General features: G+C 36.9%; 4 protein-coding genes across 5 annotated transcripts in view; 1 reads left to right on the plus strand and 3 right to left on the minus strand.

Annotated features, from left to right (window-relative positions):
* slc44a4 (solute carrier family 44 member 4) overlaps window positions 1-5516 on the plus strand; it is a 25723-nt gene extending 20207 nt beyond the window's left edge. The window contains exons 15-22 of the mRNA XM_081377532.1: window positions 1-61; window positions 886-980; window positions 1717-1820; window positions 2006-2079; window positions 2887-2957; window positions 3050-3144; window positions 4588-4672; window positions 4766-5516. The exon at window positions 1-61 is cut by the window's left edge and continues 199 nt beyond it. Of these exons, the coding sequence (XP_081233658.1) occupies window positions 1-61; window positions 886-980; window positions 1717-1820; window positions 2006-2079; window positions 2887-2957; window positions 3050-3144; window positions 4588-4672; window positions 4766-4872 (692 nt within the window). The 3' untranslated portion in view covers window positions 4873-5516. The remainder of the gene's footprint in view (window positions 62-885; window positions 981-1716; window positions 1821-2005; window positions 2080-2886; window positions 2958-3049; window positions 3145-4587; window positions 4673-4765) is intronic.
* A 132-nt stretch (window positions 5517-5648) lies between these two features.
* Window positions 5649-13635, minus strand: rnf5 (ring finger protein 5). Of its 2 annotated transcripts, XM_081377534.1 has the most exons (7): window positions 13351-13635; window positions 10182-10200; window positions 9467-9579; window positions 8543-8597; window positions 8357-8465; window positions 7804-7935; window positions 7654-7763 (listed from the first exon to the last, which is right to left on the minus strand). In XM_081377534.1, exons 1-6 carry the CDS (start codon window positions 13548-13550, stop codon window positions 7823-7825), a joined length of 609 nt encoding a protein of 202 aa, XP_081233660.1. In that variant the 5' UTR covers window positions 13551-13635; the 3' UTR covers window positions 7654-7763; window positions 7804-7822. The 2 variants fall into 2 exon arrangements, with proteins under 2 accessions (XP_081233659.1, XP_081233660.1); XM_081377533.1 differs by having other exon boundaries at window positions 5649-7935.
* A 1202-nt stretch (window positions 13636-14837) lies between these two features.
* On the minus strand, window positions 14838-16809 carry LOC308697594 (uncharacterized protein). The gene is made up of 8 exons (XM_081376938.1): window positions 16767-16809; window positions 16588-16632; window positions 16384-16455; window positions 15651-15713; window positions 15531-15569; window positions 15392-15457; window positions 15271-15309; window positions 14838-15138 (listed from the first exon to the last, which is right to left on the minus strand). Exons 2-8 carry the CDS (start codon window positions 16613-16615, stop codon window positions 15134-15136), a joined length of 312 nt encoding a protein of 103 aa, XP_081233064.1. The 5' UTR covers window positions 16616-16632; window positions 16767-16809; the 3' UTR covers window positions 14838-15133.
* A 2364-nt stretch (window positions 16810-19173) lies between these two features.
* LOC308696839 (H-2 class I histocompatibility antigen, Q10 alpha chain-like) lies at window positions 19174-20704 on the minus strand (the record flags this gene model as incomplete). The annotated part of the gene is made up of 3 exons (XM_081375743.1): window positions 19174-19531; window positions 19616-19876; window positions 20437-20704. The coding sequence occupies 3 exons, from the start codon at window positions 20702-20704 to the stop codon at window positions 19176-19178; spliced, it is 885 nt and encodes a 294-aa protein (XP_081231869.1). The 3' UTR covers window positions 19174-19175.
* Window positions 20705-21507: the final 803 nt, after the last annotated feature.

Raw genomic sequence — 21507 nt, forward strand, 5'->3', positions numbered from 1 at the left:
TCAGGAAACCAGCGGACATCCCAACATTCCCACTGAGCCAGTCCTTCATCAGAGCCCTGCGGTCAGAGCACACACACACACACACACACACACACACACACACACACTCCAGATCATCTTAATCATCATCCTTTCAAGTGTTATCTTAATTCAGCCTTTTATTCATACTAATAATTCAATACAGTGACTTAAAATAGTTTTTCATATTTATCCATCAGGATTTAATCTGCAGGTATTATTATCATTAGTAGTATTAATGCAGTTTAATATAATATAATGTATTATATCTAATAAAATTCAATACAGTGGCCAATGCATCTTCAAATATTTCATATTTATTATTATTATTAATTAATAATAATAATAAATATGCCATTTAATAAGTTATTATTAAGTTCTTATAGTTTCATGAGTTTTAAATATATATATATATATATATATATATATATATATATATATATATATATTTTTTTTTTTTATAAAGTGCAGTAATAAATCATTTAGAGAAAGCAGAAATATGGATTAATAAACACTGATGTCACAGTGGTTTGAGACACTAGATGGCGCTCTGACTTACAGCTGATGGATCATGTTTGTCTGGAATATGTGAATATTAATAAGGGAAAAATACTAGACCTGCTGTATTGGTGTAATGTATAAAAGCGTTTTCTTTACTGGATGAGTCTTGTGTCTTATCGTTTTATTAATTTTGCTCAGGTATCACGTGGGCTCTCTGATGTCTTATTGATTTATTGATTATTAATTTTGCTCAGGTATCACGTGGGCTCTCTGATGTCTTATTGATTTATTGATTATTAATTTTGCTCAGGTATCACGTGGGCTCTCTGATGTCTTATTGATTTATTGATCATTAATTTTGCTCAGGTATCACGTGGGCTCTCTGGCGTTCGGCGCTCTGATCCTCACACTGGTTCAGCTCGTCCGCATCATCCTGGAGTATCTGGACCACAAGTTCAAAGGTCAGACACCGCAAACCCTTTCATTCATCCAAAGGAGAGATATGTTTTAATAAAGAGCATCAGTTTTGCAGTGTTTAAACAGATGGTTCAGATTCAGAGCATCAGATCTGATGTGTGTCTCTAATGTTGAAGTGTTTTGAGTGTTTAATATTCATTTAGCTGTGACTTGACAAAATTACTTTAATTTTAGGATTATTATTTATATATTATACTTTTGTTATATGCTTTTATTATTTTTAAATAATTAAGGTTAATTTTGTAATTTAATTTATTAATTAATCTAATTTAAAGTTTAGTTTTAATTTAATGTTTGTTTACTTTCAATTTAATTTAATATTTAATTTAATTTGAATTAATTGCTTTAAAAGTTTTTTTTTAATAATTTAATAATTTTCTAAAAATTTAGTTTTAATTTTTATTTTTTTCCAGTTAGTTAGTATTCCAGTTAGTATTTCAGTGCCTCGACTTAATCTTATTTCAGTTGGTTATTGAGGGAACATTGCTCAAATTTTTCATCTAATATTTATATTTTATTTTATTAAAACTTTATTTCAGTTAACAAAAAATGCCTTCAATAGTTTTAGATAAAAATAATAACCCTGCTCTACACAATGGCTTTTCAAACACTGTAAGATGTAAAAATGCGTTTTTCTAGATTGACTTGTTGTTAATTGTTGTTGTAAACGTAAATTGTGTGTGTGTGTGTGTGTGTGTGTGTGTGTGTGTGTGTGTGTAGCGGCTCAGAACCCGTGCGCACGGTTCCTCATGTGTTGTCTCAAATGCTGCTTCTGGTGTCTGGAGAAATTCATCAAGTTCATCAACAGGAACGCTTACATCATGGTAAGTGAACTCTCTCTCTCTCACACACACACACACACACACACACACACACACACACACACACACACACACACACACACACACACACACACACACATACACACAACCATCAGCTGGATGAAACGAGTAACTGTGTGTGTGTGTGTGTGTGTGTGTGTGTGTGTGTGTGTGTGTGTGTGTTATAGATCGCCGTCTACGGGAAGAACTTCTGTGTGTCGGCGAAGAACGCCTTCTCTCTGCTCATGAGGAACATCATACGGTGAGACGCTTCGCTGAGCGCTGGCGAATAATACACAATCAATAAAGAAAAACAAGATTCAAATTACAAAAATTATCAATCAATTTCATTCAAATAAAAAATCATTCAAATGAAGGATGAATTTTTTAGTAAGTAAATAAATAAATGAATACATTAGATTAAAATAAATTAATCAGTACAGTAATATTGTCAAATACAATAATATAATATAACTGTATGTTGTGAACAGACAAATTGCTTGTCTCTGAAATTTTATCGCAACTTATGAAAGTCTATTTCTCCCACGTAGAAATAAAAATCATGCTTTGGTAAATACCAAGTAAAAACTGACATAAAATGTCATAATTATAACACAAAGGAATAATAATTATGACAAATCAAATCGACACAAGTCGAAATTATGACATACTGAGTCATATTTACGTGATGAAAAATCAAAATGATGACTTATTAATAAAAAGATAATCATGATGGTAAAATTGACAAAAAGTCAAAAATTTACAGTTGAAATTATGACGTACTAAGGAAAAAGTCTTTTACTCTTTTTATGTCATAATTATAGTATGTCATAATTTCGACTGCCAATTTTTTTTACTTTTTTTGTCAAATGACAATTCAGACTTTATATCAATTTCAAAATGTTATGACATACTAATAAAAACTGACATAAAATGGCTTGTTTATCACAAAAATGCTAAATTGACATAAAAAGTCACAATTATGACAGTCTTATGACTTATGACATAAGTTGTACTGACATTAAAAGCAGACATTGACATAAGTAAAAACGATGTTGATGTTCCTCAGGGTGGTGGTGCTGGATAAAGTCACGGATCTGCTGCTGTTCTTCGGGAAGCTGCTGGTGGTCGGTGGAGTGGGTGAGTAAGACACACACACACACACACACACACACACACACACACACACACACACACACGTGAGCGTCACCTGACCTCTCGTCTCTTCTCAGGTGTGCTGGCCTTCTTCTTCTTCTCCGGCAGGATTCCCAATACAGGAACCACGTTTCAGACAGCAGCTCTCAACTACTACTGGATGCCCATCATAGTGAGATACACACACACACACACACACACACACACACCTCAGTACCGACCGCATCGCTTCATGCACCCAAACCTTGTTTAGTCGCTCTCTACATTACACTTTAAAAAGATTTGAGTTAGAAATTCAACCAGCATTCAGTCTCTGACATTATAATTTGATCAAATTTGCATACTGAATTCTGATTGGTCTTTTCTTACATGTATTTAATGTGGAATAAATTTCTCACTAAACCTGACAACCGTTTCAGCCCGAAAAACCAAAAGAAAGAAATAAGAAATTATATTTTGCTTATTGGTCCTAAAATAGGCTTTTTTTGCTTTGACATTATTGGATGATTAGTCCTGTTCTCTCTCTCAGGGAAATCAGCAGTGAAGTTTATTTGATGTCATGAATTTAATGTTGTGGATTTAAACAAAGTCTTTGCATTACAGTAGTTTTGTTTTACAAAAAAGTAAAACATTTGCATGCAAAATAGCCTTAATTTTGATGCAAAATGTATTGTTTCTAAAAAATAAATAAAAAAAACTTTGAAACTCTTTCAGGAAATACAAATGCACTTTTATGAAACAAAAATGTTTTATTTAAATAAGTTAATAATGACAAAACGCCTATAGTCTAAACAGACATACTAAGTCGAAATTCATTTTTTTTTTTTCATTTTGTCATCAATTTTTTAGTCATAATTTCGACTTGTGTTTTTAAGATGTGACAAGAACTTAAAATAATTCAATCAAAATGTCAAATTACAAGGTACAATTATCACATGCCGAGTCATAATTTTGATATTTTTAGCCATTTTTTATTTAAATAAGTCATAAATTGGCACTAGTTGAAATGTACATATTAATTAAAGATTATGACTAGTGATTAAAGTCGAATTTTACATGTAAATTTGAACTTAAATTGAAATTGAGCATAATTTTGACTTAGTATCTGATCATTTTACCTTTTTATGTAAATTTTGACTCAATACAACATAAATTGAAATTGACATACTAAGTCATAATTATGACTTTTTTTAAACCATTTTTTGTCACAAAATTTGACATGAGCCTCAATGTGCATACTAAGTTGAAATCGACATAAGTTAAAATTTTAATAATCCAAAATTGTCATTTTGACTTAAATTTTGACATCAATTTCAACTTAGTATGTCATAATTTCGACTTGTCATCATTCTGACTGTCAAAAAGTCACATTTATGACCAGTTAAAATTCACATATTGACAAAATTGACATAAAAAGATAAACTTATCACATACTAAGTGACCTTTTGTCATAATCACAACATAAAAAGTGATAAAAATGATGAAATGTACTTTGATTTAGCTGTAAAATGAGATGTACAGAGATTGTTTTGAGAAGTGACGTGTGTGTGTGTGTCTGTACAGAGATTGTTTTGAGAAATGACGTGTGTGTGTGTGTGTGTGTGTGTGCTAACAGACGGTGGTGTTCGGTGCGTATCTGATCGCTCACGGCTTCTTCAGCGTCTACAACATGGGTGTGGACACACTGTTCCTGTGCTTCTGTGAGTGCCTCGTTTACATGATCACCCTTCATTCAGCAGCTCAATCGACTATAATAACACCTGTCGTGTGTGTGTGTGTGTGTGTGTGTGTAGTGGAGGATCTGGAGCGTAACGACGGCAGTCCAGAGAAACCCTATTTCATGTCCAAGAACCTGATGAAGATCCTCAACAAGAAGAACAAACAGCCCAAGACGGGCTGATGATGATGAAGATGATGAAGGTCTCAAGCACCGTCACTTTCAAGATCCCAGCGAATCATGTACAGACACTTTTAAACATCGTTATTCCCCTTTCTTTTCGTTTTTTTTAAGACATGTTACCGAGACTCACCATCTCGAGTTCGTTTAACTGATTTTACTGAAAAAGTGCCTGTGAATTTGTGTGATTTTATTTTTCCCTTGACACACTTTGTTCGAGAAACCAAACTGAGGATCTTTCAGTGCGTTTGAATTACGTCTGTGAGCCAAAGAATTCATTATTAGCCTTTTATTTTAGAAAGATATGCACAGTGACACTATATTGCACGTTTAATCGACTGTTTTAGATGCAGATTAATAACTAACTGTTCTTCCAAAACTACTGTAGTTTTTAAAGCCAAATTTTTTTTAACTTTGTAATAGAAGATAAAACACAAACAGTCATAATATCAGAAACTTTATAAGCATGAAGGAGAGAAAGCATTGGTTTTGAATGTTTTTATAGTTACTGTAGTTCATGCTCGTTTTTATATCATTTGTATTTGGTTGTTTGATTTAGTGTAAACTGGAAATAAACAGAATATTTATTTAAAGATATATATATATATATATATACATAGACAAATCTAATAAAAATGTTGCATATTAACAGGTGCTTGTTTTCTTTTATATATTTGCCATCAGTTTCATGTATATTATATAAAGCACTCAAATACATATAACATATACATACACACATAAAATATAATCTACTTTACTATAAAAAATAACCACATCAGTTGTATTAAATGTTTATTTATCAAGTGCCCACACCCACTTTAGTTTCTGGCCCATATGAACAATAATTATATGCAATTTAGCTACCAAAAGACTTTTTATGGCAAAAAAGGCTTGTTACAAACATAATTAACCAGTGATATGCAAAAAAAAGTAAAGACAAACAAGAGCAATTTTAACTAAAGTCACCCAAAGTCATCCAGTAAGAATCAACGGATTCTGACCGTAAACCCCGCCCACTTTTACTGCCGAGCAGCCAATCAACACGGCCTGCATTGTGACATCATAAAAGTGGGCGTGGCCAGTCTATAAAGTTCGAACCGGCCAATCACTGCAACGAGAGGAAATAAACACGAATGTTCTTTTTCACAGGATGTGTTACACTGACAAAACTGTTAAACCAACAAGATTACAAACCATCACCTCTCGGCTGTCAATCAACGTCACAGCCAATGACAGAGAGACGTTTAAAAACATCATGTACAATATCCATATATACACACACACACACACACACACGAGCAGCTAACACTCCCCAACACTCGCATACCACATTAGCAGGATGAAAATTAAATTCACTTTTCATTTTCATAAGTTTCTTATCAATTACAATAATATATTAACTCAATGCATAAAGCACTCATTCAGCCTGTCAATCATCACTGAATGTGTGTTAACTCATAATAAGGTGATTAATAACAGTTATGATGTGCGCTGTGTGTTAGGTCATGTCTGCTTTACACAACAAACACACGCCTGTTGTGGAAACACTTCCTGAACGGACCTGAAGCTCCACCCGGGTCTGAACCGCATCTCAACCGGAACTCGCGTCAGAGTCTGCTCTACATTAGCTTATGGCTAGTGTGTGTCTTAGAGGCTAAAGCTAAATCCTCCCTAACCTGAACATTGAACACAATGGGTGAATCTCACAAAAGCATGTGCAGGTCATATTTCACTCCAAAATAAATTGTTTTATGATTTTAAGGAGAATTAAAAATATTTAACTCCTAAATTGTGAAATTCTCAGTCCTGTAATACGTGCGGTTCAAACACACAGTGCAACGGCCTGGAGACGTAAATCACACGTCGGCCTTCATGTTTCTCTCCTGTCAGGACTTCTTTGGCATGAGAATGAAAAGCTACAGAAAGTGGTGAACATGGTGAACGAGTCTGGGTCATCTTTCACCCCAAACATCACAAGAAAGAAAATACATCATGAGAATGACCGTATGCATTTTCATGAAGATCAATCACTCAACAATAAGTTAAGACTCTTCTTAGGACCATAATGGAATTCTCTTTATACATCACTACAGTAAAAACAACACTTTAAAGTAATGAGAATTTGGGGATGAGTGTGTTTAATCATCATGAAAATAATGTTTAAGTCTGCAGGGTTACTGAGATGCGCTTCTTTACGCTCAGTGTAGTTTCTCTCCGCGATCTGAGGTGAAACATGAGAGTTTATGAGAGATTCAGCAACTCATGTAGTGTTTCATCTACTGACGGCGGCCATTAATACTGTCGCTCAACACTGATGTGAGTGAGTGAGCGAGCGAGCGAGTGTGTGTGTATGCGAGTGTGTGAGTAAGAATGTGTGTGAGTGTGAGAGTGTGTGTGTGTGAGAGAGAGTGTGAGAAAGTGTGAGAGAGTGTGTGTGAGTGAGAGAGTAAGTGTGAGTGAGTGAGAGTGTGAGTCAGTGAGTGAGAGAGAGAGTGAGTGTGTGTGTGAGAGAGAGTGAGTGAGTGTGTGTGTGTGAGTGAGAGAGAGTGAGAGAGTGTGAGAGAGAGTGTGTGTGTGAGTGAGAGTGTGAGAAAGAATGTGAGAGAGAGTGTGTGAGAGAGAGAGTGAGTGTGAGTGAGTGAGTGAGTGAGAGTGTGAGTGAGAGAGAGAGAGTGAGTGTGAGTGAGTGTGTGAGTAGAGTGAGTGAGTGAGTGTGTGAGTGAGAGTTTGAGTGAGTGTGAGTGTGAGTGAGTGAGTAGAGTGAGTGTGTGTGTGTGTGTGTGAGAGTGAGTGTGTGTGTGTGTGTATATATGGATATGAGACACAGACAGACAGGTAGTGAGTTCATCTTCTGAAAGCGCACACGAGACAGTGTCCTCGTCCATCATCTGAAGCACTCACACACTCACACACTCACACACTCACACACTCACACACTCACACACTCACACACTCACACACTCAGCATCCAGAAGAAGAAGAAGATGGCCAGGAAGAGGAAGAGCGAGTCCTGCCAGTTGTTGCCGTTGTTGGGATTGCCGTTGCCTTGATGATCATAATGAGGATCTGAACACACACACACAGATGAAGACAAGCTTTAGAAACCACACACACACCTTTGACTGAGACCATACATGAATCCTGATATCAACTCTAATATTAAAACCTTAAAGGGGTCATGACATGGATTTTCATTGATATTGTAATGCTCCTCGAGGTTCACTTTGCAGTGGGCGGAGCCTATGGTGTGATGACTGGAGGCTCATATGCAAATGTGTGTACCTGTGTTACTTCACACATCCCGCGACATCCAAACGAGCAGTTTTTGGAGCCTGATTAAATAAATGCTTTATTATAATGCGGATGTGTTCAGCTCTGACACTGGCAGGATGTTTTACTGGTACAACAACTCTTCTACGTCAGTGTCATGTCGTCATGTCGTGACCCCTGTAACAGGAGCGTCTCATGAAGAAACCGCAACACTGGCCTGGTCTGTGAAAGGGGTCGTTGGCGTTAAAGACTGTGGTGAAGAAACCGAACGGAAAAGCACCGATTCCAAACGACATGTGAAACCCTGTGTCGCCAAACCCCTGAAACTGTTGAGCGAGAGAGATCACATGATCACATTATTAATACATTCATAACCACACCATAATGATGTCAGGACGCTCACCCCTCTGCTCTCGGGCTCTGTCCTTTGACCCTGGGGTCGGGGTGGCGTTTTCAATCTGTAACACACACACACACACACACACAATATTCAAATGAGTAAAACCATCAGCCTGAAGATACAATCACAACAAACACACACTGACTCTCTCTCAAGCACAATGCAAATAAATAAATAAATAAATAAATCATTTCTTCTCGCTGACAGCTGTTATTCAAATTATAAACACATGCAAGCAAATACACATTACAATAAAAGTAGAACACAGAAATAAACAGTGTAACGAATCCCTTTATAGCAGAAACAGGGTTTCAAACAAAAAATATTAATGAAATATTATTAATATTACCTACAGTCTCAACTGACTCCGCTTCTCCATTTCATTTCAGATTTATTTAAATGATTACACAAATGTTTTAATAGTTGTAGTGAACTACAATAACAAACCTGGGTTTGATGGTTATTTATTAACATTAATAATTCATTAATTTCTCAGTCCTTCATGTGACCCAAAGCTCTGCATCAGTTTATGTTCTGAATGTCATAATATTTCTGCAGTGTGTGAACTTTCTGCGCTCATGGAATAACTGGATGAGCTCCTGTACGTACGTTTGCCAGAATAACGTGCTGTTAGAGACCCACAATGCAATGCTCTCGACTTGACCTTCCATATCTACTTGATTCATTATTTGATCAGAGAACCAAGATCACTTCACACAAAACTGGATTAAAAATGCGAAATTAATATTTTTATTTCTGAGATGACAACTACTGCACTCACTGATTAACCATGCGACTTAATAAGGTCATGTGACATTGTAGCATACTACAGTTTGAGATGCTAATCCCTGCTGATGCCTGTATAACAGTCAGTAAGTCAGTGTGCAGTGGGAGTGAGTGCACTAGTTAGTGCACTAGTGAGTGTACCTGGGGTCTTCTTGGCTGGTGCTGCCGCGGCCGTACAGAGGAATGACTTTATCTCGACTGATCCCTGCTTTACACACGGGACACTGCTGCCTGCTGGGACGCGTCTCCAGCCACTGAAACACACACCACAGAGAGTGTCTTCTGCTCAGCAGGGCTGCGTTTATTTGATCACAGATACAGTAAAAATCTGAAATATTATTCTAATGTAAAGTAACTGTGTTCTATGTGAATATATAGTAAAGTGTAATTTATTCTTGTGATCAAAGCTGAATTTTCAGCATCATTACTCCAGTCTTCAGTGTCACATGATCCTTCAGAAATCATTCTAATATGAGGATTTGATGATCAAGACACAAGAAAGCATTTGTTTGAAATAGATTTACTGTAACTTTTGATCAATTTAATGCACCTTTGATAAATAAAAGTATCACTTAAGTAAAAATATACATATATAAAATAAGATAGTGACTGGCTGTACATTATTCCTTATGACAGATTATAAAAGTGTTAAACAGTTTCTACTGTACATTATAAACTCCTATAATCTCATTATTCGTAAGCATGTAATCCCACTCAGAGTGAACAGCTGTAATATACTGTATAATGTCAGCCATTACATTAGTTATCTGCTATACTGTACAAGCGTTCATTCGCTTTCTGTGAAGTGCTACTGAACGCCAGCGTGTCAATTTAACACACACACACACACACTCACCTGATGAAGACAAGGCCAACTGCACGAGACGCCAAACAGGAGAGACAGAGAGAGAGAGAAGTCAAAAATTAGTTGATACGTTTACATTGTTTTAATAGCCAATAGTATTCCTGTAGCTCAAACAGTGAAGCATGATGCTAGCAACACATGGTCATGGGTTCGAATCCCAGGGAATGCATTATCCGATCAAATGCAATGCATGTCGCTTCAGACAAAAGCGTCTGCCAAATGCATAAATGTAAAATCTCATAGTTCATGTAATCTGTGCTATACAAAATTATACTCGTTCAGGAGTAAATCGTCTATTATTATCTGTAATATCTGCTTAAATCACATCTGTTTGCATATTTCCCTATTTCTTAGAATTTATTTGGCATGAAAATTAAAAGCTACTGTAAGTTGTGCAAATAAAATATGGTGAGTCTCATGAAACCTGTTGATAACCTGTCTAGGAAATATATCACAAGACAGAAAATACATAAAAACATGTATTTTTAGAACTAATAATATTTCATGCACCGTGATAATTTTTCTATGAAAATGTATTTAGTTTACAATTAAATAAACATTTCTTATTACAATAACGTGAAAAAAAAATTGGCAAATTATCACAGTAAAAAAAAAGAGAATTATAGTCATGAGATTTTAGGGGATAAATTTAGGGTTGTCAATTGCCATGAAAACTATATCAAAATAGAAGTTAATTTAAATAATTGTAACAACATTGTATGTATTCCTCATTGAGGTGAAATGTGCCATGACTCGCTCACTAGAGCGCAACAGTCCGAATCCCGAAGTAAAAACTCTTATTTTCTCCATAGCAAAACTGATTTTGAACGATAACTTATAAACCTTTGAAGTCAAACTTGCTGTGTTGTTAATCGATGCTGTTTGCTTCTGCTGAAGCCGTCGGCCCGCTTTATTTAACCCAATTGAGTTTAACAGTGGAACTCCTGGAGAAAAACTACATTACCCATGATGACCCAGAAGATTCCACCAATCAGAGTCGTCGAGACAAAAGAGCTCTTTAGCTCCGCCCACTCCCAATGAGATCTCTTTACACTCTCAAAATACTTGAATATTTGAATAGATATGAATATTTTGCAATAAACTTAAAATATCTTGTTTTTATGCAAATATAAGCAACATCTGTAAATGAGTAGTTTTATATTCCTCCATCGCAATGTTTCATGGGATTGTAGTTCTTTCCCTCAGTAAAGCCATTAAGTTCACAGTCTTTGTATTTTTGTCAGATTTTCGAATATTTTTTTATAAGTTTGTAGTCTTATGATTCTCCTCATGGCTTATAACACTTTAACAAAGACTATTTTAAAATCCCTATGGGAGAAATGAATGGAAAAAAACACTTCCAGAACCAGCAGCACTGATGGGTTTGTTTGTTGCCTAAATATTGAATGACTAAGAGACGTTTGTCATGCACACACAATCACAAACACGATCCACAACATCTGCAAATCCACAACGCAAACACACCGAACGAAGGGTCGTAATCCCGCAAACAGGGGTCAGGGGTCAGCGTTACGTGTGCATCTATTCTTACTCCTCCTCAATCCTCCTGTGGAGTCTAATCTCTCATTAACCTGATAATCTCACGTTAACGGCACTAAACACACATCTCGTCCGAACGAGGCTCCAGAACACACTCGCGGTCACACATGAAGAGTTCAGCAGAACACAACACGCTTTAATCACATTAACTCATCAAGCCTTTGCATAATAGAGTGACGTGTGTTTGTTTGTTCTGATGTTTATCTGTGGTTTATGACTGACACACCGGCTGAAACACACACGTCATGTTTCATTAGCCCTACTGAATCATATTTAATACATCAATATCTAAGGCCTGTAAATGATCAAATCTTTGCTGTCGCACTCAATCTCTCAGTTCTTCTGTCTCTGACTGATAGTTCAGACTCTTTTATCCAGTAAAAGTCTCTCAGTATATAACTGTACAAATGTACAGTTTCTTTCTGTGTCAAATCTGAGCTGATTTATCAAGGAATAGCAAGAATAACTGATATTGTCAGTAATATTTCAACTGGACTGAAGCAGGTTTACTTGATTATCATCATCATTTATTATAAGAGTATCAAATATGATCATCAGGCTTTTGAGGAAGGTTTATTAGTTCATCTCTCAAATGTATTGCATTGCATTATGTATTTCAAAACTATAAAGCTTTGATTATAAAACTGAGCATTTCATCAAGAGATTATTGGTACATATTGATATTAATATGTTGCTTTTTGGTCATATAAATATCAACATCTGCAAAAAATTGGGGCGCTGAATAAAATTAAGCAGTTTTTTCCTCCATATTCTCACTATATGAGCCATAAAAGCATGAAACACATGCAAAGTTTCTTCAGATGTCATCTAAAGGTTCAGTAAACTGTCCCATTTAAAAATCAATCAATCAATCAATTGATTCATTAATTCATTTGTCTGACTAATATGTCATATGTCAGGCATTACAATGTTATAAACTCTCAGATAGGAGTGTGTCATGAGGAGCTTCACACAGCAAAGCCACTCTTAAACAAAACCCTGTCAATCAAATCAAACAAATAACCAGCAATTGCACCAAAACACCCTAGAAGAACAAGAAATACTGGGATTTTACTACGGCAAAATCATAGCATAATACAGCAGGTGCTCATTCTGAATATTTGAGTCATGTTTACCACAATTTTACTACAGTAACAACAACTCCAGTAATTATGTCCTTACTGTGGTGCTACCATGGTTCAGTAATACTATGGTACTGTACTGGTATACCATGGTATTTAAGTGATGTTGTAATGTACTTTAAAGAAAATTCAGTGTATCTGATGTATAAGTCTATGCCAGTGAAGGCAGATAAACCGTTTCTACATGATAACATTAACTGAAGTAAGTGATTGATTACCATTGTGAATTAATGATAAGACATTCTTCCCTGTCAATCACTCACTGTCTGACATGTTGTGTTTGTGTTGCTGCAGTTTTACCTGAGTTAATAACAATAACAGGTATTATCAGTACAAGTAGGTCTGGTTGCTATGGTAAAGGGTCTCGCTGTCAATCATTTTCTCACTGTCACGCTGTGAGTGTTGTTTAGACTCCTACTGTTATGATATTGATGTGATCGATTATCGATCAGCTGTACCAGAACAGGTGTCCGCAGAGGCTGATGACCGCGTCTCGGGCGGTGTCCAGGCAGATGTTACACTCGAAAGTGGCTCGTTCTCTGTCCCGCTCGCCTTCCGCGCTTCCTCCGGGCCCTGCTCCGCCTCCGCTGCCCGGGACACCCGCTCCTCTGGCGGTCGCGCCGTCACTCGAGCTCCGCTGCTGCTCTGCGGCCTCCATCCTCTCGCGCTCGCACTCACTGCGCGTACACTCCTGTTTCACGCTCTGGCGCGGACGTGACGTGATGCCAGTCACAAGCCCCTCCCAGTCCGCGACAGCACTTCCGCTTGCGGGACATACGTGTTTTTTGTTTTGTTTGTTTTTTATAATATTCAAAAAATATTACTATTACTAATATTACTATACATCTTTTAGTAAATGTCGATCATCAGTTTCCAGCTGGTCCAAAACACCCAAATCACACAATAAACCTGAAGCCCACAAACATAATAAACACTGGCCATTCTAACTGAGATCTGCATATATTAAGAGTTATATTAGCAACTCTAAGACACACCAAGGAGATCTTATTTATTAATCTATATTTATTAATACGATTCCTGTAAACACTGTGAAACATTTACTGCTCACATGAGCGACTGTAAATACAGTACTGTATAGGCTACATGATGCTACAGTTGGTTACTTTTAGTAGGACTCTCAATACACAATATAGATGATTTCACGGAATAAAAGCAAACCTTTAACTTATGAAGTCTTTAAAAGTGTGTGTCTCTCGGGTTCATGCTGCCCTCTGCTGGTTACAATAAGAAGTCAAGCAGTCTCAGTATGTCCCATTGATAAAAGCTCTTGAATGACACGAGACAAAGAAAGAAACTTCTCACTTAATACAGTCTGGTTCGGTTCATCTCTGCTCTGATTGAAAGAAAACATTACATCTACAGTACAATCCTTTAAACCGCTTATGAAAAGGTGGCTGTAAGCTACATGACAGCAGAAAGATAATTCTACTGTAGGCTATACTGTAAAAAATACTTTTAGGCGGAACTAGAAAAAGACGATATTTTTACATAGCACAATTACTATTTTTACATAGTGTTTAGCACAAAAAGAAACCCGCAAAAAAAACATGTCAGGCAACATGTCATACAAAAAGAGTGCAATGTGCCGATAAAGTAGCCTATTTTAGAGCTAATCAAACCTAGAAACGTTGCCTTTACAAATTTCACTATAAAATGCAATCGTTTATATATTACTCTAATGACTTTTCCTGGACTAGAAAACACTTTATTCCCTGGTATGTAGGCCTACATGGTTTCCATGACTCAGTAAAATAATAAAAGAATAACATTAAAGTAACAGCCTGCAGTGTGTTGACTAAATTTAATGTCTAGTTTCCACAAAGTCGACATGAAACGGAAGTTGAGATATTCTTCTCTTCTCTACAGAAAAGAGAAGAGATGCACACGAATTAAAAAAAGGCTTCAAAAAGCTGCTCAGAAAAAGTTGAATTACAAGGAAACGGAGAGCAGGAGTGTGTTGGTGTAGACGCGTGTATGTTACGTAATATGGCCTTCATGTTTCCTGACCACATATCCTCATAACACAGTGTCTGATGAAAGTTGCGAAAGCTGTGTTGACGGTGTGGAAACCTCCTATGACTGATGTTAGGTGTCCACATACTCTTGGCACTGATGATGATGATGATGATGATGATGATGATGTAACATCTGATTCAACCAGAACAAACTCGTGAGCAACTGCTTGATCTTCTGACTGGAGTCACTGGTGTCTTTTCTGTCTTAAACTGAAAAACAGACAAACTGCTAATTTGCATTCATTAAAAACTGAAAATATCAAATAGAAAACTATTAAAATATAAATTACTGACAGACTATTATTGTTATTTATATTTTGTTGAAATGAACTAAAAAATTACTGAGGTTTGGCAGTGAAATGTCCTTGGATCTGCAGCGTCCTGAAACACAGAATAAAAGCATTATATATATATATATATAGTATGTATAAACACAAATTATTTGAAGAGAAGCTGATCTTACTTGGCGGTGGCAAAAGCAGGGCATTCTGGGTAATGGTGTTCTGATCAGTGTCTTCTCTCTCCATGGCTGGAAAAAAATAATTTCAGATCCAGTGTCTGTCTGACTATAAATACAATCTATTAAACCCATCTTAACTCACCAAGGTCAGGCAGAGAGAAGTTCCTGGAGCCCATCGCACCTATAAAAGTGATGAAGGACACGTTGAGTGAGTGAGATGAAGAATCAGCGTCAGATAAGAGATGAATTCAGATGTTCTGACCTCGAGCCGCTGCTGGAGTCGCTTCAGTTTCACACAGACTTTGAGTGTCATGAACCTCCTCAGCTGAAAGAGAACGAGCCATTAATGAAACAGTGTGTGTGTGTGTGTGTGTGTGTGTGTGTGTGTGTGTGTGTGTGTGTGTGTGTGCGTGTGTGTGTGTGTGTGTGTGTTCGGGACCTACTGTGAACCTCCTCAGCTGAAAGAGAACGAGAGGAACCATTAATGAAACAGTGTGTGTGTGTGTGTGTGTGTGTGTGTGTGTGTGTGTGTGTGTGTGTGTGTGTGTGTGTGTGTGTGTGTGTGTGTGTGTGTGTTCAGGAACTACTGTGAACCTCCTCAGCTGAAAGAGAACGAGAGGAGCCATTAATGAAACAGTGTGTGTGTGTGTGTGTGTGTGTGTGTGTGTGTGTGTGTGTGTGTGTGTGTGTGTGTGTGTGTGTGTGTGTGTGTGTGTGTGTGTGTGTGTGCGTGTGTGTTCAGGACCTACTGTGAACCTCCTCAGCTGAAAGAGAACGAGAGGAGCCATTAATGAAACAGTGTGTGTGTGTGTGTGTGTGTGTGTGTGTGTGTGTGTGTGTGTGTGTGTGTGTGTGTGTGTGTTCAGGACCTACTGTGAACCTCCTCAGCTGAAAGAGAACGAGAGAAGCCATTAATGAAACAGTGTGTGTGTCTGTGTGTGTGTCTGTGTGTGTGTGTGTGTGTGTGTGTGTGTGTGTGTGTGTTCAGGACCTACTGTGAACGTCCTCCACACTGGGATCTGTGGGGTTTTCATCATCTGAATCAGTGTTTAAAGCAGTTGCCAAACCTGCACAGAATAAATAAAATGATGGCTATTAAACATGTTCATGCATTTAGTCATCAGCTGTACAGTGACAGTAAACCAAACATTACATGCAGAGAGTTTTAATTTACGGGCCTTTTATCAATTCTGACTCACTTTTGTCCTCCAGCAGTTCTGGCTTCATCTGTGTTTTATGAAGATCTGCAGAATCACATGAAATAATAAATAACACAGATGCTCAGTCTCCTCATCTCGTTCACATTTATGCATGAAAACATTAAGAGACGTACGGACGTGTGTTGTGCTTTAATAACTTCTAGAAGAGTCAGACTCGCCTGATAGTTGCACTAGTGATGGTGTCTTCAGTGTGTCCGGCTCTCCTGAAATATTAAACATTAGAACAGTCATTCTCCTCTTCTATCTGTATTTATGACTTTAGGGGATTTAAATGGTACTTGGATATTTACCATAATTTCTAAATAGATAAAATGTGAGGAAAATGAGGAAAACAACAAAAATACAAGATAGAAATCCATTGAATGCATCCAACAGCAACAGCAACAGTGAGCTGGATCCTCTTGCTGGAACAATTAAATCTAAGTCGGCTTCTTCTGTTAGATCTGTCACAGAACAAAAAAAATCCATTATTTGTCACATTTTAGTGTAAAATCACACATAACTGATGATGTTTATTAGGATGTTGTCGCTGATATCGGCCTCAGTTTGCAGCTCTTCAGTACTTTGACCATTTTATTTGTTTGTCATATTCTAGGTAATTTTATTCTGATGATTATGATCCATGATCCATCAAGTATTAGTTTAGTTTAGCACCGATACCTTCGTTTTGGTATTGCAGATACAGAGTACCGATACCAGTATTTTCACTCCATATGTCATTTTTAAATGTATTGGGTAGAGAAACCAAAATAATATAAATCATTACTGTATAAATTAAATATAGATGGATCTTTATAAAGTTACAAAAGTTATTTAGTCGAGAACAGTGAGTGATTTTTTTGTCCTTTGTTTGATTAACATTAAAACACCGCATCAGGTTTATTAGGCTGCTGTCCCTTTAAGAGCGAATGCACAAATTTGAATATACTGTCTACGTTCACTTGAGATATAACTGACTATGTTCACTAATATATTCGCCAAGACGGACGTTTTACATAATTTTGTGTGAATTCGCCCGTACAAACGCAAGACGTGAAAGATAATTCAATTCAGTATTCGCACGCTGTCTGACACGGGTTTGTGTTCATGAAACTGCTCGACTTGCAAACGTCCTGTAATAATGTAGGGAACCACTCGTTATACATAAATCCAAGTGGTTCTCACTGCAGAGTCAAACGATGACCAGCTCCTCCTCTCTGGAGGGATAGAGTTGTGGGTGGGGTTAGGGTGTGGCTGGATATTCTAGCTCCACTCACTAGGCCCAAATTACATTGGCTCCTCCTCGCTTGACCTCTAGCGAGGAGGAGCTAGACTTAAGCTCCACCCATTTTGCTCTGCAGTGAGCAACCTCATAAATCAAGTAACAGTTCATGTTTTACATTCATATACAATTGAACTTAATCTAAATGACGTGTGCTGAGTGAACGATCAGCAATCAAGATCATTCAACATTTCAACCAGGGGTGGTTGATTATAATTAGTGTGTAATGAGCTGTGTAATTGAGCATAAACAAAATTTGTTGCAACAAACGGCTGGTAGGGACTACACGACATTCCTCCCGGGTTAGTGACATCACAAACCCTAAAATGTACATAAACCCCAGAAAACGATTTATAGATTATCATGACAGAATATGCTAATCAATTACTAGAAGATAAAAACACATAAACTACATAAATTCATCAACTAACTATTCAGAAATGTCAAATGCGCGTCAAACCAAAAAAACGAACCCGAGGCGTTTTTTAAAAAATTATGCTTTTACGCGTGCCGTTTTTCGCGTCGGTCTGCACACTCACATTTTAGTCACAAACGTTGGCGAATATCGTGCGCGAAATTCGTCCCGGTGTGAAGCCTCTACATTTTTGTCTGACTCCGGTTTGAACATAAAAGGCTAAAAGTTTTTGAATTTTCAGTGCATGCGTGTGTGAGGTAAAAGGACACAAGCTGTTGAAGCTCCGCCCCTTGTGCCAGGAGCAGCAGCTCATTTGTATTTAAAGGAACAGGCACAAAACGGTGCGTTTTTGCTAATCCTCAAAAAGTGACAATTTTAAAATGCTAAATATCAATATCTGTGGGGTATTTTGAGCTAAAACTTCACATACACACTCTGGGGACATCAGAGACTTACTGTACATCTTGTGAAAGTGCATTATATCACCCCTTTAATAATAATCTACATGCCTACAAGTTTTATTTGCCATTGACATCCGACTGAACTACAAACTTTCCACTAATGTCTGTTAAAAAGGGATGCGCTTGAGAAGCTTATGCACCACAGCTATATAGGCATTACTATATTTAGTTTAATATTCCACTAATTAGATACATTTACTTCATAGACAGCCTTCTTTTATATCCCCATTATACTCTCTGTTGTCAGTGTTTGTCTGGACACAAGTTTACAAACACTGCCTGATATCGGTTGTTGGTATCGGAGCAGTTTTATGAGTATGAGTACGAGTGCATGAGCTCAGTATCGAGCCTGATACTGATACTGGTATCAGTGCATCCCTAGTTTAGTTATACTGGTGCAAAATCAAATGTAGCACAACCAATGAAGTGTTCATATGAAACCATAAAGCAAAAAAAAGGTCAGCAAAACAGCAGTACCAAAATAGTCAGAATAGTCATAATCAAAATAATCCATGTAATCTTCTATTATGCCAGTCTGGTGCTTCACCACACACTGATACTGGGATGTTTCAGACGGCAGGATCTCCAGGCTCTTCTTCAGCTGAAAGGATCCGTCAGCGTTCGGTCTGATTCCCTCTGAGTTCAGCTGATCATCAAGGACCGGCGTCTGATCGTGTCTGATCTCCATCTGCACATGTTTAGGGTAGAAGCCTGTGGCCAAACACACCAGCAGAGACGAGACTGAAGATCCAGACGCTTTTACAAGAGTGTGAACACGAGGACGAGCTGCAGGACAGACAATGAAAATAATAAACCTGCATGAAAGAATGCATTCAAATATCAACCCTAGAGATTCTGATGTAAACTCACATTCCATGATGATCTTTCCCTCTCGCTGAAGTTCAGTGAATCTGGTTAATGTTTCCACACATTTCCTCTCCAGGCTGGAAACTGATTCTCTGTCCCAGATGATGTCGTGGTCGAGGACTAAAGGCTTCCAGTGCATTGAGAGGTCAAAGGTCAAGGTCTGGCCATCATAGGCATATTCATCAGAGCCTTGAAGAAACATTACTGAACCATTAGAGTGACGTTCAACTGCACAGCCGTGCCTCCACTGAAGAACATGAAGATCTAGAGAAACACAGAAGATTAAGACCTGAAGATAAGATTCATCAAATCTGATGGTGATATTATTAAGTGGATATTAAGTGGAGGAGATCTGTGCTGTCTAGGAAATAGAGTGTAATTTTGGTAATGTACCCAAATATTTTGAAACGGTCCATCACATTTGCCTGTGATAGATTCACAAGAGAAATGGATTTTGCATGTCAGTGTAAACTTATCAAGTTCTAATAGATTGTTAATTGCATGAAAAAATATATAAAATATTTGTCTAAAGATTTGCCAAGGATGTATTCAATTATGTTTGCATTCCTTTGTAAATATTTAAAATGTTGAAAACTGAACACATTCAAAAACTGAATTTGTTGTTTAAATGGTTTAAGAAAATATTAATAATATGCAACCAAATTAGACTTTCGAATCAGTGCATGAGTGATTTGTTTGCTCTCTGTTCATTTTTATTGGAAGTGAAAACCACTCTTGCATTCCTCAATTATCCCAATTACTTGACAGAATTATTATGGCACAGCTTACCCCAACTGACCCCACTGTCCCATAAACATCATTACCCGTGTCCCGTGTGCTGTTCTCATTCCTCTTGTCCATCAGTGTTTTAATGTTGATCTGAAGCCACTGTTGTTTATAATGCAGATCATCACTTTCATTAAAGAGTCTCTCAGATTCCTCACACAATCGAGTCATGAAATCTGCTTTATTCACACTGTTACACAAACTCATCTGTGTGTCATCCAGTTCAACAGAGGTGTAGAATTCATACTCTTCTCCAGACATCAGAGGTTTAGATACGGCGCTGTATGTGTAGTATAGAGAGTGCATCTCTGGATTAATAAGAAAAAACAAGCTTGTTCAAACAAGTAAAACTGTCATGCATCATTTGTTGCAGACACATGTCCAAAGTTTAACCTAACTCGGTAACACTTTAAAATGAGGTTTCATTTGTTAATGTTAGATAACTAGTATCACAATCAAGTCATGTTTAATTTCTCTTTCTGTTTAGTTTCTAGTTCTTATGGTCTCTGTCTGTTGTGTAGTTAGTTCTGAACTTCCTGAATGTTTATTAAAGTTTACTTGTTTATTTCATTCAGTGTCACGCATCTTTCTCTGTGGATTATACTACTCACATTAACCGAAATAATTTAAAAGATACTTTAAAAATGTTCCTAAAAATGTTTTTAATAAAAATACTTCTGAAGAATTCATTAATTGTAGTTAATGTTAATTTAAACATTGCTAATACATTATTAGAATCAAAAGTTCCATCTGTTAATGTTACTTAGCATATTATAAATAGTTATATTTTTACTTACAGAAACAAAGATGAATAAATACGTTAATATTGACTTATTAAACTATTACCGCAGTAAACATATAATAGGCTCACAGAGCAATCATGCTCAGGATAGACTACCCTATAATATCATGCACTTTCCCAACTGATCCTAAACTCACAATTCTCTTTTTGTTATCAGGTAGTGGTTTCAACAAGAGGTGATAGTTTGACAGGGAGTTGAAATAGGCACAACACCTGGTAACAGATCGCCTAGTGTGAGACACACTTGTAAGACATTAATGTGAAGTTTTACCCCTAATTTTGATCAATTTAAAGGTAAAATCAAACA

Source organism: Scardinius erythrophthalmus (assembly GCF_964197995.2).
Source record: "Scardinius erythrophthalmus genome assembly, chromosome: 10".
NCBI classification, from domain to species: Eukaryota; Metazoa; Chordata; class Actinopteri; order Cypriniformes; family Leuciscidae; genus Scardinius; species Scardinius erythrophthalmus.